Below are 27,243 nucleotides of genomic sequence, written 5' to 3'. Positions count from 1 at the left end.
TTCGAAACCAGAGGGCTTAATGTGCAGAAAACAGGAATACATTATTCAAAAACCAGAGATGAATGCTTTTTAAATATTTTTTATTCAAAACCAGAGGGTTTAACATGCAAAAAACAGGAATACATTTTTATTCAAAACCCTGAGATAAAACACACTTATAGAATCAAACAGGAATACAATTACAAAAACTTTTTTTTTTTTAAAAACCTGAGGTAAACATGCTAAAAGGTTACAAACAAACAGGATACTTTTTTCTTTTAAAAGCAGCATACACGATTAAAAAATGAGGTAGGATTTTAAGAAACAGAATACATGATTAAAAAAAGCAGCATACATGTTTTTTCGTTTTGTTCTGTTTTTTAAAAAATAAAGCAGGATTAAAAAACGAGGTAGTTTTTTTTTTTTTCTTTTTAAAGAAAAAGAATACATGATTCAGAAAACAAGGTTGCATGCAGAATAAGAATCAGTACCCTTTGTAGCACTCTGTGACCAAACGCAGTTCCCCGATTTTAACTACGTCTTGACCCACCAAATTGTCATAAGCATCGGTGATGGCGTCAAAGACTTTCCTCACCGATTTCAGCTCATGAAGCAGAGTCTCCGCCACCGTCCCGACTTTGACGTCATCAGTCTTGATGTTGCGGGCTATCAGCAGACATTGAATGGAAGGGACAAAGCGAGGGGTGAGCAGTTTCTTTCTGATGTTGTAATAGTTGTCGGAGTAAAAATCATCCTCCAGGATTTGCAGACACTCGTGTTGTCTCTGGCTGGGATGATCGATCTTACAGCCGTTGCATTCCCCGGTGCGGTACTTGTTGATCACCAAGTTGACCAGATGATACACGGCCGTTTTCACAGTGTCGATGAATAAAGAAGATGCCCAGCCGTCCATCTTGTCGGCATGCTGCTGCTGTTGCTGCCGCCGCCGTCGCTTCAGAGGTCCGTAGTAGCCGGGAGTGTCGGGTACCAGCTCGCCCTCGTCCGAAAAACTGATCTCCTCATCGCGAAGCAGGGGTGCAGAGTCCATCTCTCTCTCTGAGCTAAAAAAGGCTTTTTGAACGGGCTTCCTTTTTAAAACAGAAGGAAGGGGGGCGTGGTCCGGGAGGGGCGGGGATTTTCAAAAGCTGAGAGATTTTCTCACCCCTACGGCGTCTCTCCAGTAGCGGCAAGTTTGAAAAAGAATTGTAATATCCTTCCTCACTTGCAGCATTCTTACGACCCACTCTTTGGCTGGTAAAACCATCATGCTGCGAAATAAACCGCAGTCGGGGTTGAATTTCTCCATGACAAAAATGTTAGGCGCATCAGACTCATCCGTCGAGCGCAGGCTGGCACGCATTCTCCATCTCCCCGTGGCTGTGGTTCCTGAAGACCAGACGGTTGACAAGATTGTTTTAGTCTTGATCAGTTCCTCGTCATTGAAGCGTATGCCCCCGTTCCGTGGTGGAGGAGGGGGAATAGCTTCTTCTTCTTCTTCTTCTTCAGAAGCTTTTTCTGGAGCCGGGGGAATGTTTTCTTTATTCTCAGCGGCTGAAGCAGGGGTTGCTTTCTCCTCTTTTTTTTCAGGAGCTGGGGGAACATCGTCATCTTCTGGAAGTTTTTCAGCCAGGGGCTCATCATCTTCTGTAATGGTGTAGAGATCATCCTCATCAGATGATTCATCCGAGGAGGAAACATCTTCTACAGAGAGGGTCTTTTCTTTATCCTCATCATTCTCAGCAGCAGGGTCAGCATGCTCTTTTTCATCAGAGGAGTCAGAAGGAGGGGAAGGAGGATCTTCATCGTGCTCTTTTTCATCATTCTCAGCAGCAGGAGGATCATCATGCTCTTTTTCATCATGCTCTTTTTCATCATTCTCAGCAGGAGGATCATCATGCTCTTTTTCATCATTCTCAGCAGGAGGATCATCATACTCTTTTTCATCAGAAGGAGAAGGAGGAGGGGGAGGAGGGGGATCTACCTCTCTCCGGCGTCTTTTAGGGGCAACATCTTCCTCTTCCGGAATGGGAAAATCCTCGTTAGCCTCTCCGATAACCATCGCAATCAGCAGCTTCAGCACGGCCCAGTCACCGGAAGTCAGCTTCACAATGCTGCTCGACTCCATCAAGCTCTCTCCTTCATTAAGCTGATAAAGCCAAAGCTCTCCTACCTCATATTTGAATATGTAGCCCCACTTTCCACAGCCCTCAAAAGGCAGAGTCCATTCTCCCCGCAAGTTTCTCGGTGCTGGTATTTGGCTGCGGAACATAAAGACGCTCTTATTTCTCCCTTCTTTCCGCGGAGCGGCAGTTGCTCCGGATCTGTTACTGTAGACGGTGACGGGGGTATCGCTGATAATCGACGAGGACCACTCGCTGCTGCTGCCCCCCATGCTCGAGGGTTCGGGGGAGCAGATTTCTTCGCCGTCCAAGTACACAGGAGCGCTGCTGGGCTGCAGAAGGAAATCCATCTTGCGTCTGTGCCTTAGAAATTGTGACGGACTCCTCCTCTCTGCTTTTATTCTCCTCCCATACCGCAGACCCTCCCTCCCTCTAAAAACTTTTTTCTTTTTTTCCCAACAACAGGTGCCGCGCTTCCGGAGGTTTCCCCCCTCCCTTCTCAGGATGCAATTCGTCACGCTTAGGGGATCAAATTACACACTTCCGGGGGGGAGGGGGGAGGTCAAAAGGTCATGATTAGGGCCATCAATCAAATCGGATCAAATTTTGTCATAAACCGTATGGGAGTATCTCTCTCATGGTCTCGGAAGTGAGACACTGGACTATAGATTCGGCTTGCTCTTCAATGCATCCTGCAAGGTCAACGAGGGACAAAACCAAGAAATAGACGCTCTCAGAATTGCTGTAATGCAACATCGTGTAGCACTGGACATGATCCTGGCTGAGAAAGGAGGATTGTGTGTCTTTTTCAACACCATCTGCTGCACCTACATACCAGATAATGTACATTCTTTAAACATGGCTTCAGATTCTAAAGAGACTGCTGATCGGCGTTGGAGTTTTCCTGGTTTTATTTTATTTTATTTGGCTTTTCTTTACTTGTGTTATTCCTTGTTTAAAAGCTGTAATTTCACAGATGATACGTTTATCACTCACAGCATACGCAGATGTACCACAAACCGATGAAGATCATGAAGACTTCTTTCCTATTTGTAAGATGAAGATGACGTGCAACTAATTATGTAGTAACTGAAAATGTGAAAGACAAGTAGTTACTTACTGATGACTTGTACATTTCATTTTTTTTGATCAACAGGAGGGAATGTCAAAGGGAAATTGTTTTTATATAATGTGATCAGCTTCATGAAATGTGCTTTTTATTGATCACTAAGCAATCTACATGTCTACGTGACTTTTCACCTAATAACTTTTGTGATGATGAACTTATTCAGCCACTAACCGCTTCCTGTTTTCAGAGAACAGTTAGATGTAGAGAAGAGAAACCTCAACTCTTTTCCGAGAACATACAGATGTCGAAAAGGGGAAAACCCGTTGCTCTGAGTGACGTTGTTATTTTTGTACACACACACATGCACACACAGAAAAGTATAAATAAAGAACGCAGACAGTGATGAGACGCAGGTCGCAGGTCTTGCGTTCATGAATTAGTAAAGACAACTGCAGTGTTTGTGTTTTCTAACTCAGGTGTCTTAGCTGAAGAACTACGGGTGATTTAAAGAAATCCCCTGTCACAGACACTATTTCTACTTTCAAGATTAGGCTTCAAACTTTCCTTTTTGCTAAAGCATATAGTTAGGGCTGGACCAGGTGACCCTGAATCCTCCCTTAGTTATGCTGCAATAGACGTAGGCTGCCGGGGATTCCCATGATGCATTGAGTTTTTCCTTTCCAGTCACCTTTCTCACTCACTATGTGTTAACAGACCTCTCTGCATTGAATCATATCTGTTATTAACCTCTGTCTCTCTTCCACAGCATGTCTTTATCCTGTCTTCCTTCTCCCACCCCAACCAATCACAGCAGATGGCCCCGCCCCTCCCTGAGCCTGGTTCTGTTGGAGGTTTCTTCCTGTTAAAAGGGAGTTTTTCCTTCCCACTGTTGCCAAAGTGCTGCTCATAGGGGGTCATATGACTGTTGGGTTTTTTCTCTGTGTCTTACTTAAGCAGATACAGAGTAGGTGTCTTCCCATAGCATAAATCAGTAAGAGAAGGTACGACCTCTCTCATGACCTTATGATGCGTGTGTATGCCAGAGTGCTCTGGGAGGCACACAGAGTCTTTGCAGACTGCTAAGGATCAAACATCTTATCAACATGCAATCAGTTATGTAACACAAGCCCTTTCACCCATATAGAAAATAATCTTTGCAAATATTGGCTTATAAAGAAAGGAAGGCTCAGAACTGCCAAAGAACTGACTCACAGTATTCACTGGATACAGCCAAGTGTGAAGTGAGTCACACTTGGCTGTATCACAACAATAGTCGCCTCAAGGTGCTTTATATTGTTCAGTAATATTTTTGAATATTCATCAATAATTTAGGTCATTTGAAAAACTGCATGATTCAGCAGTCAGGAATGACTGCGTATCCTCAGTTTAGGTTATTATTTCAAACTGTTGTTGAACAGTAACAGTTGTGCTAAATGGCCAAAGTCTGGCTCTGATGGTCAGTCGCAAAGTGATTATTTCTTTTTAACTTGTGCTAGTAAACAAAAACAACTGATATTCAACTAGTGGAGGCAAATCTGCTGACATAAAGCAGAAGACTGATGTGTTCCCATCGTGGACCAGACCCATCTTCTAACTACGCATGTGTTTTTGACACATCTTGAGTGGTTGTGTTGACAAAACCTGTTCAAAGACAGTAAGGCCAAAGGAGAAAGGGTTTAACTCTGTCATTTTTTCTGCTACATGAGACGTCTAAAGGACAACGTTTTGCTGTGACAACACTGCTGCACACACTCAACAACAACAGCAACAGCACCCATGCTGCAGCAGCTGGTACACATTTAATTTGAATGCTTTGATGACAGGTCTCCAAAGCATACCTCCACCATTTCTCAGACCAGTGCTGTTGGTTATCATTCATTGTTTTCTAAAGTGCTTTTAGAGTTTAAAAATGCACCTTTTTAATGAAAAGAGGGATAATGTAAGTGACTGTAGCATTCAGAGTAGTTCGTAGCCTAAGTGATGCTTCCATTTATACTGACTCAGAGTTAGTCAAGAGTTATGAATATTATCTAAAATCGAGGAGCTCCAAAACAAAGTTCCTAATGTTTGAGAAAGTGATTTAAAAAGGAGTAAGACAAGTGTGAGTTTGGCATGTTTATCAGAGACTGTCTAGTGTTTTAATACACTTGTTCTTAAAGTTTTAACTGGCATCACCCCGCTAAGAAGCCCAAAGCACGTCTCACTCCACGACCATTTTAATCTAAAAAAAAATCACAGCTGAGTTTTAATAAATACCACTCAACAGATGCTAATCAACTTGTTTTTTTTCTCATCATTCCCTTTGTTACCCACGTCCCACCTGAAGAGGCTCCATGTCCCACAGTTTGAGAATCATTGTGTTAAAACATCTCAGGGAAATTTTCCCAGCAGAAGCTATTTAAACTACTAAGTACAGCATTCTTCATTAAATAGGTTTTCAAAACTAAGTGGCACTTTTTCTTTCTGCATCTTCCACCTATGCACGCCACTTCAGTGCGCGGTCCTGAGTTGGACCTTCATGTGATAAGGGCTGGGAGTCATAGTGGCTCCATAGACTGGAGTGAAGTCTGGTTCTCCTGCGTCCTCGGGCCAGATGAACTTAAACTTCCTCAGCAGAGTCACAATCATGAGGAAGAGCTCCATACGAGCCAGACCCTCCCCGAGACACACCCGAGGACCTGAGGCATTGAAAAAGACCACAAAATTATCAAAAACACATTGATTGAACTGGCCATGTCTGTGCTGTTACTCAGCGTGTTTGTGCTCATGTACCTGCAGAGAAAGGCATGAAGGCCTCTGGTTTAACAAACTCTCCTTTGTCATCGAGGAAGTTTTCAGGGTTGAATTCATGAGGGAATTTCCACTGTCCCTCCTCGCTGAGCACTGAGGTCAGATTCTCGATGATCATTGTTCCCTGAGGACGAAATCAACCTCAAAACCATTAAGGATGCTCGTCACTTTATTGCCTCTACCTATTTAACCAGTTGGCCCTTACCTTGGGAATGGAATAACCCATCAGCTCTGTGTCTTTAGTGGTGCAGTGGAAGACACTGAGAGGAACAGTGTTGGCAACTCTCTGTATCTCGTGAATCACAGCCTGGATGAAGAGAAGACATTTTCTGTGCTTTATCTGACTGAGCAATTTTTAAGTACTTTGACATAAAAACACAACAGAAATTCAAGGCTGCAGACGTGGGGACCTCTCCCTATAAGCCACAGACAGGATGCAGTATTAATGAGATCATTTCAGCTGATGTAACCTTAAGAAATATTCAGACAGGGTCACGTGGACTATCACATGCCTTTGGCAGTGCCAGGAAATCTAACATGTTCAGACATGCAGGCCCTTCATGCAGCCAGAGCTGCATGTTATTGTGTTTGTAAGCCAGGGGTTTGTTAGGGAAAGGGTGTTCCTAACATCCTTCCTACCTATCCTGGTAGTTCCTAACTACAGTCTGTAACCAGGACATTATGCAAAACAAGCTTTTAAATTACAATATAATTCTTTCAAAGTAGGCAAACACGACCCTGATGGTTGAGTGCGTATGTTTCTTATAAAATCAGTGGGTTCCTGTGGCTCAGCAGGTAGAGCAGTATGTGTGAATGTTAATAAGGAAGCACGTAAAACGACAGAAAAAAGTGTGAATGGGTGAATGTGGCATGTGGTGCTCCACGAGAGCAGAAAAGCGCTGTATAAGAACCAGCCCATTTACCATGTTAGGCTTCCTAAATATTCTGGAGCATGAACCTGACACTCAATGTTTGTGACAGCGCACGACGACAGAGAGGCTACTCTCCCTGTTAGCTGACACTGCTGTGGACCATCAGTCTAATGTTCTGCTTTAAATAAACAGTTACCTGATGTGGAAACATAAAACTTCTTAGTCAACGTCATCACACAGCAGCCTTACTAGATTTTATGCATTAAGATAAAACACGTTTGTTTCATGACTAATGAAAACATTCAAACATCATAGTTCACAGTGTGGAAAAAGGTCATGATGATTCTGCAGTATGATTTCGACATGAAACGCTCTTTTTATTATGAGTAGACCAGTTCCAGTCAAACCAGTCCTTTCTACAACAATGGAGGCTCCACGGTTTCCTGAAAAGAAGCTGTTTAAATGCATCACCTAATGTTATTAATGATGACCAAAACTGGTCTGAGTTTTTGTGTCTGTTGCCAATATAAACCAACATAAGCTGTTTTGAGAAATGAGGAGATTCAGGCTGATATTTATTCTGTTTTCCACCTACTGCTTGTCCTGGAGCTATCGTCTTATTGTGGACCCTGTGCATGTGTGTGTTCTCTCTTTATGATTACCTGTAGGACTCGCTATGCTGTGTAACAATGCCTGCTAAATAAAAGGCAATTATAAGTAGAAATCTCTCTGATATACAGTACCTGTATGTAAGGCATCTCATGTCTGTCCTCAAAACTGGCCCGATACTTCCCTCCCAACACGTCGTCTATCTCCTGCTGGCATCTTTCTGTGCAGGAGGGATTACACCACACATTAAATTCCACATTTCAGATATCTGTAGGTGAGACAAAGGAAGACTACACACAAGTAATGTAACACTAAAGCATTAGGCCCGTAGAGATGGAACCTTCTGTATTCATTCAATTTGTCTTCAACCTTTAACATGAGATGATATTAGTCATATCAAACACCACATCCACACCTAATCTAATACAAATAATTTGTACCGGTAAGGAATTGAGTTGAGTGGGACTCTCCTTTGTTAAGTTAATATAACGAGCATATAGAATATAGCATGCTGGGACGGGCATGGCCCCTTTTGTTGCTATCGGGTGTGGCTCAGACTAGATTGTATTATGTGAAGGCTGAAGTACAAGTGAACACCTGGAAAACCTCGAGCAGGACCACAGACACCAATGACAAATAACCATAATATGTCTTATTTACATGTGCAGGTTTACCTTGGATGTGCGGGTAGTTCATCAGGTAAAGGAAAGCAGTAAGGAGGGTGTTGGAGGTGGTGTCAGTCCCAGCAAGGTGAAGATCTAAAGCATTCATAATGAGCCTCTCCTCTGAGAATGAAGACCCATCATCGCCTCTCTAAAAGGAGGGGAATAATGAATATGATAGAAATGCCTTCAGCTCTTTACATTTGAAACAGAATTTTTAACCATCTTGTGAACTAAAACTATACAAATATCTCCTTTTGGAAAAGTGTAGGTTGAATAAAGTCAAATCATTTTTATATTTTGCATACTCAAATTAGAGCAGATCTGTTTCTTTTCACACTCACACCTTCTCCAGTTCATCCAGATAGCAGTCAATAAAATCTCGTGGCTCTCCAGGAACTCTGGTCTTCTTGTGCTCATTGATCAAACCAATTGCAATTTTCTTTGAAGTCTAAAAAGCAAACGTAGTCACTCAAAGTTTGAACAAATTTTACTTCTTCCTGCTGGTAAAGTGAAAATTGAAATTACCTCTAAATTCTCAAAGGCCTTTTGGAAGGGCAGTGGCAGGTTACGAATTATGGGAAAAGTGTCATAGAGCTGAAAGGAAAGACAAGAGAGTTAAATGAGAGTGGGGGGGATGAACACAGAACTTCTGCATCTTAGTTTTGGTATCAGTGGAATTGTCGCCGTAAAACTTCAGCCACGACAGGATTCCTAAGTAAGCACGATTACATGGGAAACATGCTTTTACTCACCATAGCCCACGGTCCATTGGCCATCTTGGTATTCTCAGTGAAGCACTGAACAATCTGTTTGATTAGCGCATCATCATATTCGTAGCGTGTAGAAAACAGGACCTGGCAGATGATGTTGGAGGCCGCATTGTGAAACATAACTTGAGGACTCATGGTTTTACCTGTAGAAGAGATTATTCAGCAGAACAGAATTTTACAGGAATGCAAAGGAAACAACAGCAAATGCAACGTGGTTGTGGTCACAGACGGACCTACCAACACTGTCTTCCAAGGTTCTAACGATGTATTTTATCTCTTCATGAATCCTGTCCTCCATCGAGTTCTTCCCCAGACCAAAGTTCCTCAAAGTCATCAAAGAAAAGCGACGATGTTCCCTCCAACTAGAGCCGTAATCGACCAAAATTACTCCTAAAACAGATTTATCAGCACAAAGGGAAACAAGATCATTTACTTTCTGGACTGTGTCATCTTTTATTACGTTCCACATTCATTAAAAGAACTCTATTGTTTACATGGATCGTTCACATGGTCCAGCATGAGTGCTGCACCGTTGTGATGAAGAGGAGTATTCTACAAAGAGATAACAGCAAAAGGTGAATTTTCCTAACCCATGCTGTCCCTGCGTGCTTATCTCAAACTGGGTGTTTTTCCTCATGCATGCAGTAAATAATAATGCACTAAAACTTGAAACCATAGAATCCAGTATATGCTAACGTATATACTGGATTTTTTAGTTTGTTTTGTTTTATTTATTTAATTTTTCGTTTTGCTGTTTTGGGTACTGATGGTAAAATGTGTGTGAACACAGTGTATCATGTGCTAGATAACATCTGTTCTACCTTTACTCTTGGTGACATCATTAATAAACAAGTCTTGGGGTCGTCCAGCAAAATCAGCAGCCTTAGTCACCATCGCCTCCTTTACGGCCTTCAGCCCATTGATGACTACAGCTGGTTTCTGGCCAATGTAAATACTGTAGACATCTCCATAAGACTTCCTCAGCTGGGAGGGAACAAAATGACATGGCAGTTTTTGAAATTTATGAACCAGATACTCAGGTGGACATTTCCCTCCAACACGGTTAAACATTTCTGTCCAGTAATTTCAGTTATTCTGTGGAGAGAAAAAAGCATCAAATGAACTAATCCTGAACATTTCATGGAGGGATACAGAGGAAGCCCACATATTTACAGTGGGACATGCTTACATTTGTGGATCTGTGCAAAGTTGGCAGCGTGAGATTTGTCTCAAGACTCCACGTGACGACGTGACTGATCAGATGATTCGTGCACGTGCATTGCAGGTTTTCTAAGCAAGTGAGAGTGAAGTAACGTGTAGTTTTAGAAATATGTGTATGCACAAACAGCTTTTTGAAGGAGAACGTTATCCAATTCCTGAAGCTGAAATTAATAAATTAAGTTATAAATCAGTTATTATACATCTGTATTTATTCAGGTCTGGGCATACACATTTGTAAAATAGTTTGACGTGGTGTAAAATTGCTTTGTATTTGTGTGTGGATAGAAGCACGCATTACACACTGCACACATTTATTAACTTTACGCTTGCAGAGCATGCCATATGCATTTGTTAAAGACACATTTCTCTCTGTAGTTTGATGACCTGCAGCGAAACAAAAAACGATATACAGCATAAGCAAACGTTAGCAGTGATGAGACCAAAGGACTTCAGTGTTTCATTTTGTAAGATGTTGATGTTGGTCAGTTTTAAAAACGGAGCACAGTGTGTCTGATTTGTAGAGATGCATGTGGTTCTTTTCTCATGTAGCACTGTCACATGACATTTCTTAAACGATAAGCTGAACATTGATCCATATACAGTGATGATTGCAGGGGGTTTAAACTATGCTAAACTATCTTGTAATCACATAAGGAGCTCACTATAGTGTAAGAACTTTGGATTTTAAAGGTGTTTCCTTTTACAGCCACAAGCATTGGTATTGTCTTTAACAGCACAGTCAGGAAAAGCACACTAATGTTTTAGTAGCTAAACATTTAGACCCATTTAGTACTAATAATAGTAAATCCATCAATAGGATAAAAAAAATATTATAAAACATTATGGACATTTTTATTTTATTGAATGTTTTTTCTTACCTTCTCAAAGTCCTTTAAGGGGTTCTCCAAACTCAACTGCAAAGTGTTCCCCACCAGGGGAAGGCCTGGGGGGCCTGGTGGGAAGTTCTTCGGCCTCTTGGATTTGAGTTGAAGAATAAGAAATAAAAGGCAGAGGCATAGCAGTGCAATTGAAACAAACATGGTGAGACGATTTGGACTGCACTATGAAAAAGTGTTGATTATTACTGATCTCTGGCTCTCTTCCACAGCATTGACTTGAAATGAGAGGAGTAGCTGGCAGACCCACATTTAAATATGTAGCTCAGCCGGCCCTCTTCTACCTACACACCTTGAGATTTGTGTGAAGGGTGAAACACAGCGTGTTTCACCCTTCACACAGAGCACATTGCTCCACCACCTTTAGCATAATGTGACAGGCTACTGTACAGCGGTATCAGATTTCCTTAGATATCGCATAGTGTCAGGCATTTTTCTGTGTTTCATTTTCTTCCATTGTTAATAAAACACATTTGAATACGAGGATCCTCATTTCTATGTGAAGAAGAACGTGGAAGTAAACTGGGTAAACTGACTAATCTACAAGAATTTGCTGTGACTTGTAAAGATCTGAAAGAAAAGAGTGAAGGAGTCAGAATTTCCAGGTAAAAACTGAGCTGAACATGCTCAAACAGCAGGAAACCCTCACATAAGATCATAAACTAAATAAACTTTAATATTAAGATACAAAGAGACAAAGCGTAAACAAGATTTAGATAAAAAGACCTGCTTCTGTATTTTATAAATGTGTAACATACGTGTGCAACCCGTTCTCACTCCCGACGCGTAAAATAATGACGATTTGTCACGTCCCTTAACTTCTCATGCTGACGCCTAAGGTACCCTTCCACGTTTTTATGTGACGCTGTGGGTTGTCAATTCATTCCAATATGAACCCGCTCGCGGCGATCAGAGACGCTTCGAGCAGAGGCTCCAGCCATCCATTTACTCCAATAATAACCCCGTCACGGCGAAACATGACGCCGTGAAGCACAATCTAACTGGAGAACCGGGTACCCTCTCCGCGAACGGGTTTTTCTCCCTAATGTAATGCTTTCTTTTAATGACATCGTTAACATTTCTCAACAAAAACACGAAAGTATCACTGATAATTCAACAATAAAATCGCTTCATGTTGTGGCCATCACACAGTGTTTTCCAAACCGATTCACGATCTGAAAGTGCGCAGATTTAACGTACATAATCCTTCGTTAGGTTTATTATTTTCATTTCACACGTAAAACACATTTATAGATTCATTCACCACTCCTGCTAGTTTTGGATGCGCTCGGCTCCAGCCAATCAGACCAATTTACGCAGACGCACTAATCCCGTAACTGCACACTACCCATAATCCTCAACCGCCGTCGCTATGGAAATGAAGATGACAACAGCTTGGTGCTACCCGTTATTCCTTTATTTACTCTAAAATAATAACCAGCGATAATACGAAATTAAACTGGCCCAGTGTTTAATTATGTAATTAAAAAATGCAAATTGTAGTATTTTATTTTTTACAAATTGCAATATTTATCTACAGCGCGCCTTTAGCGACACGTCAACAGATCTTAAGCAAGGCGATTGGATGGTTTTTACTGCAATGCATCTTGGGAGTCGTAGTAAATGTATCTTTCAACTCACGGTCCTGCAGCGAAGTTTTCGACTGGACACGAGGCAGATCCTAGCTAAGTAAGTTGTGATAAACTGTGGGTAATTTGCATGTTCACTGAAATATTAATTTCAGTGATATTAAACTGATATTAAACTTGAAATGTTTTCACAGAGCAGTCTGTGTACCAAGAGAACTACTTCTGCAAAAGTTTATTTAAATTTTTTAGTGATGTATTCTCATGTGTAAGACACTTGCTTGGCCACCCAGCTAATGTTAGTACTGCTCTATTTTAGCAATGTATCTTTTCTGTAATCAATTCAGGGTTTTTTTTTTAACCCTATTCACGTAATTAACTCAATATTAACGACTTTAATCTCGTAATTGATTTTTTTTCTAAATATGGTGTAATACTGCCTCGTAATATAAGTTATTTCTTTGGTCATAAATTATTTTTGTAATCGTTTCACCAAAACAGACCTGAAATAATCCCTACATGTTCCATTTTCATTTGCAGAAATGACAAAGCCAAAAACCAAACCATGCCCTTCCTGTCAGGCCCCAAACACCTGCAACAGGAAGACATGCAGTGGATGCCTGGGCAGCCTGAACCTAAAGGAGGGATTGAAAAAAAAACAAGAACAGTTTAAAAACAGTAACTGGGCTGCCTCTGTTTTAAAAAACAGAAATGCGAGCAGGGTGGTTAATTCAGCCCAGTTGTCAGTAAGTTTAAAAGTTCTGATCTAATAAGTGGTTGGTCTGGTAGACAATTCTTTATTAATCACAGTTGTCAATGTTTTCTTGTATATCATGAAGTAAGAAACTAACAAGACATGTATATACACATAAAATATTAATTTATAAAAGAGCATAAATAAAAAAGTTATTCACATCAGAATAACATCATCACACTAAAGACATCCAACTAGAAAAAACTTGTTAAAAACTATTTTTATTCAAGCTACTTCTGATTTTTAATTTAATCGGCTATTAACTGAGAGACAAAACATTTCAAGATGGATTTTATCATACATTTACAGGTTTGGTCACCATAAATACTTTTTAACTATCGACAACAATAAAACAACAAAGATGTGAAACTTAAAGGTTTGTTATACATCAATTTGCTTACATGAAAGACTGGCTGCATGTTTTTCTTTGTTGTTCTTGCAGGTTTCAAAGCTACATGCCCTGGGCTACCAACCAATTCTGTTTCTTGGACAGTTTGACCGTAAGGGCCGTATAGTAGGGGACGTGATCACTCAGATCGAACCAGCGGAAGGTGCTGCACGTGACATCCTCATGAAGATGAGGAAGCTTTATGAACACCTTCTGAGAAGTAAGATATGCTTTGTCCATTATCTGTAACCAGGTGTCCTTATCAGGTAGCCTATCCTGGCTGTCTTTGGGTGATACTCATGGTACACCCTAGATAAGAAGGCAGATCATCACGGGGTACATAGAGACAAACAAGATGGTGAGGATGAGGATAGTTAACAGTCACCAGCTATTCTGTTCTACTCTACTCTATTCTGTTCTATTCTATTATTCAGCCAAGGTTCAGACCAGTAACCTTCTTGCTGTGAGGTGACAGCTGCCCTACGTGTCCTGTTGCTAACATGAAAATAGTGTTATATCTGCCTTATTACCTCCCCATGTGTCGGTCACATCACCAAAGCTAGCCATACTGAACCTCTGGTGTTACCCACCTGAACAATTTTGTATGTGTGTGTGTATAGTATGGTCTTTCACACTCATGTATATACAAATGTAATTTTAAAAATCTTCACAAAAACCAGACCTGATAATTCTCTTCGAGACTTTCTAGTATAACAAATGTTATATAATGTTACCAATATGAACACCAAGATTCTTAAATAACTTATATACTTCTTAAGAGGTTACCTGATTACCTCCCTGAGGTAGTTAGCATCACCATTGTACAAAACTCCTAAGTCACAGTACTAGCTTGAAGTGTCAAATGTTATTCACTACAAAGTCAGGAAAGTAGTGTCATCAGAGGAAAAAGTCATTATCTATCTGGATTTATAGTCACACTCATTAATTTTTTAATGTACAATGTAGAAAAGCACTACAGATGTCACACTACCCTAGAGGGCACTTGTACTGAATTATTTGGGTCAGTGAGTGTGCGAGATGACTTATTTGATGCCAATATTTACCAGTTGTATCTTTAGTAAAAACTTAACTGAAAACATGCAAATCACTACTTATTATGTGTTTATGTGTACTGTACATTTTTTCAACCCATTTTAATGAATGTTTAATATTTAAAATTTTTCAGAATTACAAGCTTCACCTCCTGCTAAAAGTTCTACACCAGCAGCTGGACCATCCTCTGCTGACAGTGTCGATGCTGGACCAGTCCCAGACCCAGAGGCTCTAAACGAGGAATTTATTCTTCATTTAGAGCCTGTACCAACATCTTCCCTCTGTCAGCCTCCTGCATCCTCCTCTTCATCTTTGCTTCCTCCTGCATCCTCCTCTCCATCTCTGCTTCCTCCTGCATCCTCCTCTCCATCTCTGCTTCCTCCTGCATATTCCTCTCTGTCTCTGCTTCCTCCTGCATCCTCCTCTCCATCTCTGCTTCCTCCTGCATCCTCCTCTCCATCTCTGCTTCCTCCTGCATCCTCCTCTCCATCTCTGCTTCCTCCTGCATCCTCCTCTCCATCTCTGCTTCCTCCTGCATATTCCTCTCTGTCTCTGCTTCCTCCTGCATCCTCCTCTCCATCTCTGCTTCCTCCTGCATCCTCCTCTCCATCTCTGCTTCCTCCTGCATCCTCCTCTCCATCTCTGCTTCCTCCTGCATCCTCCTCTCCATCTCTGCTTTCTCCTGCATCCTCCTCTCCATCTCTGCTTCCTCCTGCATCCTCCTCTCCATCTCTGCTTTCTCCTGCATCCTCCTCTCCATCTCCACATCCTGCATCTCCCTCAATTTCTACGGTGTACACCTCGGATGTCCCAAACAAAAAAAGGACAAGGAAAGGTTAGACGTTATGGTATTGTAAATGTACGAAACACATGACATGTTCGTTAAGTTTGTTAAGATTTCTTTTTCTTAATTTTTGCATTTTTTCCAGTTTTACAGAACTCATGTAAATATTTCATTTGTTATTTTTCAGAATGCCGAAAACACCGTACACAGAAGATTTTCAAATATGAAGAGATAGTAGACAGGAGAGTTGTAAATGTAAGTAATTTAGCCTGCTGTTGTGCAGATTTGTTTGCGTCTTTGGACTTCCCGGATTTGAACTGTGCCTGACTGAATATCCATAAGCTTTTGTATTTGATGAATCTACACTAATTCAGCCACTGAGTCAGGATTTCACTCCAAATAGGACATTAAATAAGAACAGACCACCTGATACGACCTGGTCATGCTGCCTTCCTGATGTTTACGTTCTTTAAAGTCCTCCTGACATCATGCTCAGAAGGAGTGATTGATGTGGAGGTGCTCCTTCCCATTCAGTAACATCTGCTTCAGTTAGTTTTTCTTGTGAGCCACAATGTAAGCAGTGTTGCTTTGCTGACATGCACTCGATGCTGGCAGTACAAGCATTGTAGTGGTTCTTATGTTTTTGTAAACTAATTGTATAATATATTGAGCCATTCAATAGTACACAAATGTTTATAAGCTCCTTTTTGTATGCAACTTGCATGTCTTTCTTAATTAATTGTTTGTTTATATCATGTTTTTCAGGAAAAAGAAGAAGTTAAAGTCAAGTGGAAGCCTTGCTCAACATGGTATGTAGTAACAACTTTGTTGGACGGGAACAGACATTCATATTGTTGATAAATAGTTATCAACTCAATTTGAATTCATGTATTTGGACTAAAGTAAATTGGGAGCTTTTAGCTATCGAGCTCCTCTTCTGTGAGGAGCTTGATAGCTGTCCACCTCCAAAGTCCATTATGAGTTTTGGAGGTGGACATGGTCAACACTTTTAAGAGTAGGCATAAGACTTTACTTCTTTATAGAGCTTATAGTTAGGGCTGGTTCAGCTCAGCCCTTAGTTATGCTGTAATAGGACCAGACTGCTGGGGGTTAGTGTCCCCCCCCTCTCTCTCTGTCTCTTTCAGGGTTATGCAGGCTCAGTATTGGTTGAAGATGCAGTCACGTCTCCTTTTACTGAAAACTCTCCCCCTCTCCCTCACCACCATCTGTAAACATACATGTCTCAGTAATGCAGTTCATGCATGTTACTAACTAAACTTCTTCCCTGGAGTTTCTGTGCTCTCTCATCCAGCAGGTTCCGATGGATCGTGGCTGCTGCTGTGGTCCTGCTTGACATCTACTACATATATTAATACTCTCTGACTTGATTTGATTAATTTATATTACAATGAAGGTGTATAAAGCATGACATGAATATAGAAGATATTTCATCCTAAAAAATTGTCATATGTCACAACCTAAATTGTCCTATTTTGTGTGTGGTTGTCGTTGTTGTTTGTTATGTTTTTCTCCTGACAGTGGCAAAGTGTGGGATGACACATGGGAACCTGCGCAGTTTTACACACAGTAAACCAGGCACCACAGGTCGCAGAGATCGCACAGTTCACAGTTTGTAGTTCAGCATAAAAGTTCAAAATAAAATATTTACTATACATTTCAACCAGTGTCAGTCTCTGTTTCACTCTCTAATTGTGGCTTAAGTACCTAACATATTCATGAATCTGATCGATCAATAATATCTTCCCTGCACTCGACATCTCATAGTTTTACATATCAGCCAACATTATTGTCTACATCATCATAAATATAGAAGTGACTTGCTTATTATAACATATTACAAGGTAAAGTAATACTGCACTGCACGTATAGTAAGTAACACCTACTGTGTATGGGAGCCTAAAACAAAGTTAACTGCACCAGTACCAGCTTCAGAACATATTGTATATTATATGTTTCTACTTTTTTGTGATATGTCATGTTTAGATGCAGTGACAATTGCACATTTGGAGTTGTGGTCATATGTGGTCTTTATATACAGGGTATTAAAAAAAAATGACATTTTTTGCTATTTTTCTTGTTTGTTTGCACAATATTATTGTGTACATATTACATATGTAACATTATTGTTAATATTATTATTAGATATCAAAGATACAATTTGATTGAGGGTTTTCCTGTCATAATTTCAATAAAAATGCAATTACACACGTAAACAATAGGATCAAAATAAACTTTTAAAAAGTCTGTTGATCAAATGCTGATTTTCAAAACATTCTAGAGGAAAACAGAGATAAAATAATCTGAACAGTAACAGTGATTGTGGATGATGATGATGGAGGCTTCAATGGATTATTCTGTTTCAATCAATAGGTTTGTATCTATGACAATAATTTGATAAGTTTAACAGGTTGTTTTAGGCCTGGCAATACAGCAAATATTCACAAACTTTTGTTTTTGAAGAATGTTTATCTTTTTTGGGATGAAGCTATCTGGCAAAATGAGACAGCCCTTTTAACCTAATCTTTATGTCTTTTTTGTGGCTATGATACTGGATTTTGGTTTGATGCATATGCAGGTTACAGCTGGGGAATGGCAGTATGTTGTGGATTGATTTGGCATGTTCAACCACTGTTACACCAAACTCTCTCACTTATAACATGATAAAGGCCTCTTACTCAGTGTCATGGATTTTCTATACTTTTGGGGACACAGGGCCAAAGTCTGAGGCAATAAGTCAGATCAAAGAAGGCAATGATTCTAAAATGGGAGTTTACTTATGTCATTATATATATCCAGGAATATGTGCCAGAGGATAGTTGTCATGAAATCAATATTAAATCAAAGTATTCCTTAATTACCACAGCTGACACGAGTTCTCCATAGCTGCCTGCTGTCTCAGGATCTGTCTCCAAAAAGGACCAGGGAGCGCTAACATGTTATGTTCTAAACTGATGAAGAAAATGCACATTAAACATAGTATAAACTTACTGAGTGAAGTAATGTCAAGAGGATTCCTTTAGCTCCTATTGGGTTGGTTCCTTGATCAATGCAATACAGAATCATTAATCTGGTTTTATGTAATGTCCTCAAAACATGTCAAAATGAGGCTCACTAGTCTGTGTGGCCTCCACATGCCTGTATGACCTCCCTACAACACCTGGGCATACTCCTGATGAAGTGGCAGATGCTCTCCTGATGGATCTCCTCCCAGACTCCAGGACTAAAGCATCTGCCCACTCCTGGACATTTTGTGGTGCAGTTGGTGGATGGAGCGAGACATAATGTCCCAGATGTCCTCAATTGGATTCAGTTCTGGGGAATGGGCGGGCCAGTCCACAGCATCAATGCCTTCGTCTTGCAGGAACTGCTGACACACTCCAGCCACATGAGGTCTAGGATTGTCTTGCATTAGGAGGAACCCGGGGCCAACCGCACCAGCATATGGTCTCACAAGGGGTCTGAGGATCTCATCTCAGTACCTAATGGCAGTCAGGCTACCTCTGCCGAACACATGGAGGGCTGTGCTGCTCCCCAAAGAAATGCCACCCCACACCAAAACTGACCCACTGCCAAACTCATGCTGGAGGATGTTGCAGGAAGCAGAAGGTTCTCCACGGCGTCTCCAGACTGTCACAAGTGCTCAGTGTGAACCTGCTTTCATCTGTGAGGAGCACAGGGCGCCAGTGGCAAAGTTGCCAATCTTTGTGTTGTCTGGCAAATGCCAAACATACGGCACTGTGTTGGGCTGTAAGCACAACCCCACCTGTGGACGTCGGGCCCTCATACCACCCTCATGGAGTCCATTTCTGACCGTTTGAGCGGACGTGCACATTTGTGGCCTGCTGGAGGTCATTTTGCACAGCTCTGGCCTTTCTTTCCTACCCCACAGTACCTTCCCTTACCATTTGTTTCCTACTCTTTTACTTCTTCTTTGATAACGGTTGTCTTTCTAGATAAGCAATTTCATTTGCTCTGGGGCGAGTCAATGGCTCGGGTGCATTCTGGGACTGTCAGTTCACCAGTGTGCTGGCATGCTTCTTAACAAACACACCACTACAGCAAACATCTCAGTTGTACTTGTTGATTTCTTCGACAAAACACTGAACAAAAAATTTACTTGTGAGTGTGCTGCCTGGTGCTTTTAAATTTTTTGATTATTTGAGCAGCCCAGAAAGCATCCCATAAATTAAATTATGTTATCGTATCTGAACATGTACACTAGTCATTAAATTAGATGGGAAATAATGATTCAGGGTAAACAACTGCACCAAGGAAATTCCATTTTTCTTCTCAAAATGTAAAATGTCTGTTGAAAAATCACATTGAACAGAGATGTGATTAACTTTTTATTTTACCAAACATAACATCAATGATGACACAATCAGTCTTCATCAGAAGTGCTCAAATCACTCTCAGTGGCATCGTCTGGAATGTCCTCCTCCTCCTCCGAGTCCATTTCCAGGAGTGGTTGGTGGCTGAGGATTCTCTTGTACATGTCCTTTACTTTGAGCATTTCAGCTTTCAGTTCACTTTGTTTTTTTAAAACCAGGCTACAGAGTCCCTTCTGTGCATCCTCCGACATGCCAACAAAGGAGGCTGTAAAAAGAACAAAACAAATAAATATGAGAAAAGTAAAAAAAACAAACAACAAAAAAACATCACCTCATAAACACAAGGAATTAGGATGCTGTAATTAAACATTTTTTTAAAAGGGAGAAGGCAGTGTTAGCTAGCAATCTAGATATAGGTAAAAGATCCAGTAAGACTTTAGCATCTGCTCTTATTTTCAATCGATTCATCAAAAAATTAATAAATAAATAAAGTGCTTACAGTCTGAGGAGATTGTCCCCAACACCACAGAACGCATTCGCAACACTGTCCAGTGATGCCGCATCTCCCTGCAAAGGATCATCTCCTCCTCTCTCAGGCGCCTCACAGCCATCACCTTCTCAAAGACCTTTCTCTTTGTCCGGAGGTCAGCAGCAGCTACAGTTTAACAACATCAGATGGGAAAACATAGCAGCATATTATGATTCAAGAACAAAACATTCAACTACTGCTCAGATACTGGGAGCTTGTTTAAAAAGGATATTTATAAATCAAGAGCTTACGTTCACTTGTGCTCTGCCAGGGCCAAATATCGGTCTGCATGAGGGCATCACTGGATACGATTTGCTTTGTTGGTTCTGCGAGCTTGTTGTAGTCGTCAACAGCAGCCGCCAAGCGTTTCTTCTCAACTAAGATGACCTTGCGAATTCTGTGTCGCCTCTTGTTGCTATCTGTAAATAATCATAAAAAATTCACACCTTCACATAATGTATATAGTTTCATTTTAATCTACACTCATCAATTTGTTTGCTAGAACAAATCACATCCAGCTTAAACAAACCTGGATCTGATTTGATTCTGTTTACAAAGTAGCTGCACAAGCTGTACAAACTGAGCATCAAACGGTCCGTTTCAAAGAAACTGGGACGTACCATTTTGTCTGTAAAGACTTTGTGTTCGCACTCTGATGATGACGACAAGCTCCTCTATTCGTGCCTGCAACGCTCCAAGGCTGCCATCAGTTTGATCACTTTCTAAGTGAGAGGAATATTAATCAGAATACAGGATGAGTAACAGTCACCAAACTACAGTGGACTCTGTAATCACTGACTTGATGACATTCATTATAAGACATCTGGAGCCTTCATGTGCTGCCATCTCATGATAATCATGAGATAACAAGTATGTTGGTGTTCAGGTTTATAAAACCAACTAGTACGACATCATTTCAACCCAGGTTCTATCCAATTTGATGAAACGCAACAACTCTGCCATAAATTTGCTTTTCCAAGGCTTATTTTTCATTGTTTGTTGACACTGTCAGAAAGATCTTAACTCTAAGTTCTTTAATGAGGCCATGGTGGGTCCTATTGTTATACATGAGTGCATTATATTGAGACTCACCTTCAGCCCATTTCTGCACATCGGCCACCCATTGCTGCAGTGTGTCGTCATCCACACCCAGCTCATTTCTGGTCGCATTCAGGCTCTCCACTTGTTCTCTAAGGATCCTTATGATCTAAGAATGCATTCATAAATGTCATTCATATTGACATTAAAAGAGTACTGGTGTTTTCCCCCCATTACCACACACATTAAAATGGGTGTTGAAAAAATGACCTTTAGATATCGCTGGCTCAAAGTGCGGCCCAGTTGTTCCACTTTCCTTTTGTTCCACCCCAAAGCCAGGAGGGTCAGCATGTCTGTTCGCCCTGCATTTCAGTTAGTATACAAATTAGAATTAATGAGCAGGAGACTGAGTGGAATCTCAGACACGGACACACACCTGCTTTAGACATGTACTTCGTTGTGATGGCCGCCCTAGACAGGAAACTGTTTACTTGTTCCACCTCTTCTCCAACTGTTGAACCGGCCCCATCCTGAAACGCACCTCCCCATTTGATCTATAGAAAGGAGGTCACAATACATGACTGCTGAATTCATTCAACCTTATAACAAAATGTCTCAAACTAATCCAAAACTACAAGCTGCAGTATACCTCGCATTTCCAAGTGTGAGCCTTTGCATGCATGACAGAGAGAAAAGGACGCATTGACAAGAGGTTCCTCAGCTCAGGGCACTGCTGAGCCACCTTGGTTAAATAGGGGAAATATTTACAGGCCACATCGGAGCAAAGGAACGTAATATGTCCTGGGATGCTAGCTGCCAACTTCCTCTGGAGAAAAAGGGGGTAAGCAAAGATCTCCCCTCGAAACATGTTCAATGCAGCTAAGAGGACTCCGTGGCGACAAACAGCTATTTCCATGCCCTCCTCATCCAACTTCCCAGTGGACTTTTTGGACGACTCCTTTGCTGCAGTCCAAGATGAAGATCCGCACAACCCTTTCCCCGGGACCTATACACTCAAAGATTTTAACATAAAAGACATGACATGATTAAGCCCTATCAGGGACAAACTTTTTAAAACAAACGCATAACAATTAGCTGAATTAGCCTCGAGTCACACAAGACCTCAGATCTCCCCAGGACAGCACTGATAACACAAAATAAAAATCATGTTGTTTTTTTTAAATACACATGGTGACAAAATTAAGTAAACATTAAGATAAAATAAAGTAAATAGTATTACGACAACACCAAGAGAAAAATAAAAAAAATATCGACCCATCCATATATGTCCACACACACACACACACACACACACACACACACACACACACACACACGTATATGGTTACGGCATTAACGTCATTTTAACAAGATTAACGCTAACAGCACTAATATATATATGTGTATCTTACATGATTTGTGTGTCTCTGGATGTATTTCACAAACTCAGCAACTTCCTCATCTTTTTCAATGAAGACACCTTCAAAGTTCCCCTGCTCTGAAGTGCTGAACGAACACAGTGACAGTTGTTTGAAAAGAAACATTAAAATACATTTTTCTACAAATCCATATTTGACTTATGTACACAATGCATAACGTACCTTGCATTAGACTGAAAGCGATAAAGCTTGCGGTTTCCATCAACTGAGACGGCAAGCATGTCTGGAGTGCAGGCAGGGCAGCTAAAGCATGGCTCCTTGCACATCTTGTCCACCTCAAACTTTACAGCACTCCACTCCAAGAAACTTTTACTGAAGGCATCAGCTGATATTCGGCCATTCTTTTACATAGAGGACATACAACAGAATATTCAAGGACAGTCATCATAAACATTGATTTGCACAATTTCCTTAAACTTAGCAAATTTAGAAACTCACCCTTCCAAAATGGGCTGTTCGTTCATCCAGCATTTTGACAAATGCCTTAAGTGACATCCCTGGTGCAGCCTTCTTAATGTCATAGAAAGACTGAAAGACATCCATTGAAAACAGGGTGCAGAAATTTAAGGTGCCAGGCCAATATCCACTACCCAGGATGTCCTTAACTGAGGGGGACCACATTAGGCCACAGCTGGTGCAGCTCACCACTGGCAGTGCAAGGTTATAACGGCCTTTAGAAAGGATAAGGATAAATTCAGTCATGGCTCAAAGCATTCATTTTTTTCATGTTGTTTTCAAATCGGTCTGGTAAATCCAAATGACCTTTGACAGGTGCCCACATATACTGCGGGCCGAGGGTAATTAAAACCAAGATAGCAATGCACAATTTGCAATAAAACCTCCAAACACATCTATTGTGTATGTAGTGTGTGACAAAAGGGCAACTTACCATTTATGGTTACAAGAGCCACAATTGCGCCGGGTGAAACCTCAACGTTACCTGCTGGGCAGTCACACACATGGTCTGGCATTTGCACAGGCAACAGCCGAACTAACATTAAAACACACAATATATATAAAAAGAATTAGAAATTAACTGATACACAATAAATATACAATAACAGCACCCACTCATACTCATACATAGCAAGAAATGCATAAGACTTAAAAACTGTACCTATTGGCTTGTGAAACTCTGATGAAGGCTGCAAAAACCCTCCTGTTACTGCCTCTCTGTTGTGCAGGACAAAGCGTGTGTGAACTGCAATATCACAGTCAGCACAAAGGAATGGAAGAGGCAGGCAGTCCAGACACCTCACAACTACTTGTTTGCCACACTGACACACACGGTGTGACTGTGGATCCAGAGTAGCTAACATATTGTCTATAAGACAAGGCCTGGCCTCTTTCCACTTTTGCGAGGACACCATATTTCTGATCGCCCAGTGAGTAGCAGCTGACTCAGACGACGTCTCACAAGTCATGGCTGCGTCCTCTTCTCCATCCTCCAACAACTGAAGGAGCTCCTGACGAAGCACCTCAGTTCCATACACTAACAGAAAAAAAATAAAGAAAGGAAGAAACTCTGAAAAACACTCTAGGCAGTATGTTTCTTAGGACTGCACAAAAGCCCTGCATAACTCAACTATAACAACAAATATAAAAGTAAACAGAAATCACAATATATACAAGAAGGTAAAGTACCTTTTGTTGGGTTGACACTGGCAACATAACTAGGTTCTTCACGTGGACATTGATGCTGCTCTCTGGACACTGGGGGGGGGAATGAAGAATATTTACTTACTGAAATTCTTTGGTGAAAACAAGTTGTGAGATAAAATCAATGGTTGTGTGAACACTGACCACGTGGCATGCAACTAGTACTTCGACTGGTTGATGGTCTTTGAGGAATAAAAGCTCCCTGTCTGTCACGTTTTTTCCAGCGCACTGGTCTTGGCTGAGGTTCACTCTGTGCATCATTCTACGCAATTAACAAGGAAAAAAGGGAACACCTAAAATACAGTCTATGATTAAAGCAAAGATTATAAAACATGTTAAGTTAACCAACTTAATTTGACATAAACTTTAAAAAAAAATTCAAATAACATAACGTTTACTCCGTACAAAATATTAGACAAGCGTGTTCCCTCTTTAACAACTGTTTCCACTAAAAATGTTACCTGCATATCTTGAAGGAGTTCGTCAGCAGCCTGAAGCTCTTCCTCCAGCTCGGGATCCTCTGAATCACTCATTTTCAAGCTAAAGAGGAAAGAGATTTTTGCAGAACTCAGTGACATAAACACATAACTAACGCAATTCAAATGATTTTCAGTCTTGGCGCTCCGGTTAATGTTAGCAATTAACGTTAGCATCATCAGTTTGTAAAGAGCTAGCAGAACTCTTAGCGCAAAAACTGCTTTACGCACCATGTGAGGGTATTTTGCAGCACACAAGTCCTTTAACGTTTGTAATAGATTTAATCCATCATCGTTGGATTAAATGGCTAATGCTGCAGTAGACACGTGTAGTCGTTACCTAGCAAGCATGCTGACGGTAGCTGTAGCCATTTTTAAATACATTACACCGTTTCCGAGATCAGTCACCTCTGTTTGTTTGAAGCTTTTATGAAAAAACAAACTTTGAAACACACATCAAGGTATTACTTTAAATATATGTATTTTTTACATACCTGCATTAGAATCAATCAGTTCCGCCTCATTTTCTTATTCTTATAAATGGGTCTCTCCGTTCTCCCATCAGCCTTTGCTTACACAGGTTGCGTCTGATTGGCTGGAGCCGAGCGCGTCCAAAACTACAGGAGTGGTGAATGAATCTATAAATGTGTTTTACGTGTGAAATGAAAATAATAAACCTAACAAAGGATTATGTACGTTAAATCTGCGCACTTTCAGATCGTGAATCAGTTTGGAAAACACTGTGTGATGGCCACAACATGAAGCGATTTTATTGTTGAATTATCAGTGATACTTTCGTGTTTTTGTTGAGAAATGTTAACGATGTCATTAAAAGAAAGCATTAAATTAGGGAGAAAAACCCGTTCGCGGAGAGGGTACCCGGTTCTCCAGTTAGATTGTGCTTCACAGCGTCATGTTTCGCCGTGACGGGGTTATTATTGGAGTAAATGGATGGCTGGAGCCTCTGCTCGAAGCGTCTCTGATCGCCGCGAGCGGGTTCATATTGGAATGAATTGACAACCCACAGCGTCACATAAAAACGTGGAAGGGTACCTTAGGCGTCAGCATGAGAAGTTAAGGGACGTGACAAATCGTCATTATTTTACGCGTCGGGAGTGAGAACGGGTTGGGTTCTTATGTAGCACTGGCAGCAATGATTGCACAGCTGTGATATGGAAAAACTAAAATCATAAAATGAAAATGTATCCATGTACAACGATCACTCTAATGGCTGTAAAATATCAGTCGGCTATTTTCAAACTCTTCTTTGAGAAAAAGAATGAAAAAAGAAAACACTCCATTTGTGTGAGTTGAAAGGCCTGTTGGATCATTGAACTGTACAGGTGCTGAACTCTATACAGACAGCACATTACGTAATCAGCTAAGTAGCAAAGGGCCAGCTGCTGCTGAGCAACCAACCTTGTTTTATTGCAAGGATTTTGTAAGGTAGATGAGTCAGAGCAATGGTAAAAGCTTTGCAACAAAATCTTCACCTAGCTGCTCTTGCTAATGCTGCTAGCATTATGGAAACATTAAGGCTAGCAGAGTTACTGAAGTCCATTACATCAAGACTAAAAGAATCTTGTTAATGTTTGCAAGTGCTGCACTGCAGGGAGGACTTTATCGTGAAAGCGTGGCTATAAAAGTCTAAGAATACAAAACATGCAGTTGGATCAAGTTGAGGATGTGCATTTCTTAAATAAGGGTTGTATAGGAATTTCTTTTACTTATGTATTAATCACATTATTTTATTGTATGATACCTTGGTGCCACTGGATTCTAACAAGTCTCACACTCATACATTAAGACAAATGGTGGGGGTGTAGTAAGGAAGTTGGGGGAAGCAGACCACTCCACAGGAAGTCTTTTGTCTCTTTGAGGACTCTGGGAGGTAGCAAGGGAGTGCGAACCTTAAAGTGTGAAACAGCTGTGCACTGCCTTTGTTCCTGAAGAAGGTATTTAACTGAGAGCCATGCTAGGCTCAGGGAGACTCTGCTGACCGTCTGCCCCGCGGACATGTAGGCTCTCCACAAGCTTGGTTTTCTGTTCTTTGTGTGTTTGGATTAAAGAATGTTAGCTACCGCTCACCGCTCGTCTGCAGGCTTTATTTAAGGGAAAACTTCCACAACAGGGTTTCAGTAGATTTAATGCAAGTTCAAATCTTCAATGTTTCACGTTTGAAGTTTGAAATAAT

The 27,243-nt window shown here is 40.9% G+C and overlaps 3 protein-coding genes and 1 long non-coding RNA gene across 5 annotated transcripts in view; 2 read left to right on the top strand and 2 right to left on the bottom strand.

Annotated features, from left to right (window-relative positions):
* The window catches only part of LOC309710150, a 394,879-nt gene that overhangs the window by 329,462 nt on the left and 38,174 nt on the right, over positions 1-27,243 (top strand). The window lies entirely within an intron of this gene.
* Positions 5,271-11,378, bottom strand: LOC309710131 (cytochrome P450 2J4-like). Its single transcript, XM_082539372.1, has 11 exons — positions 10,974-11,378; positions 9,696-9,858; positions 9,112-9,264; positions 8,857-9,017; positions 8,630-8,698; positions 8,448-8,552; positions 8,114-8,252; positions 7,574-7,659; positions 6,164-6,265; positions 5,941-6,082; positions 5,271-5,846 (listed from the first exon to the last, which is right to left on the bottom strand). Exons 1-11 carry the CDS (start codon positions 11,133-11,135, stop codon positions 5,659-5,661), a joined length of 1,470 nt encoding a protein of 489 aa, XP_082395498.1. The 5' UTR covers positions 11,136-11,378; the 3' UTR covers positions 5,271-5,658.
* On the top strand, positions 12,294-17,237 carry LOC309710137 (uncharacterized protein). Of its 2 annotated transcripts, none has more exons than XM_082539390.1 (7): positions 12,294-12,680; positions 13,118-13,323; positions 13,774-13,939; positions 14,906-15,607; positions 15,744-15,811; positions 16,322-16,365; positions 17,096-17,237. In XM_082539390.1, exons 2-7 carry the CDS (start codon positions 13,120-13,122, stop codon positions 17,145-17,147), a joined length of 1,236 nt encoding a protein of 411 aa, XP_082395516.1. In that variant the 5' UTR covers positions 12,294-12,680; positions 13,118-13,119; the 3' UTR covers positions 17,148-17,237. The 2 variants fall into 2 exon arrangements, 1 of the variants encoding a protein (XP_082395516.1); XR_014277659.1 differs by having other exon boundaries at positions 12,312-12,680; positions 16,322-16,970.
* Positions 19,911-22,882, bottom strand: LOC309710146 (uncharacterized protein). The gene is made up of 4 exons (XM_082539403.1): positions 22,811-22,882; positions 20,689-20,752; positions 20,408-20,563; positions 19,911-20,173 (listed from the first exon to the last, which is right to left on the bottom strand). The coding sequence occupies exons 2-4, from the start codon at positions 20,726-20,728 to the stop codon at positions 19,959-19,961; spliced, it is 411 nt and encodes a 136-aa protein (XP_082395529.1). The 5' UTR covers positions 20,729-20,752; positions 22,811-22,882; the 3' UTR covers positions 19,911-19,958.

This window comes from Aulonocara stuartgranti (genome assembly GCF_965226115.1).
Source record: "Aulonocara stuartgranti genome assembly, chromosome: 7".
Lineage (NCBI taxonomy): Eukaryota > Metazoa > Chordata > Actinopteri > Cichliformes > Cichlidae > Aulonocara > Aulonocara stuartgranti.
This window is presented reverse-complemented; position numbering and strand designations above follow the sequence as displayed.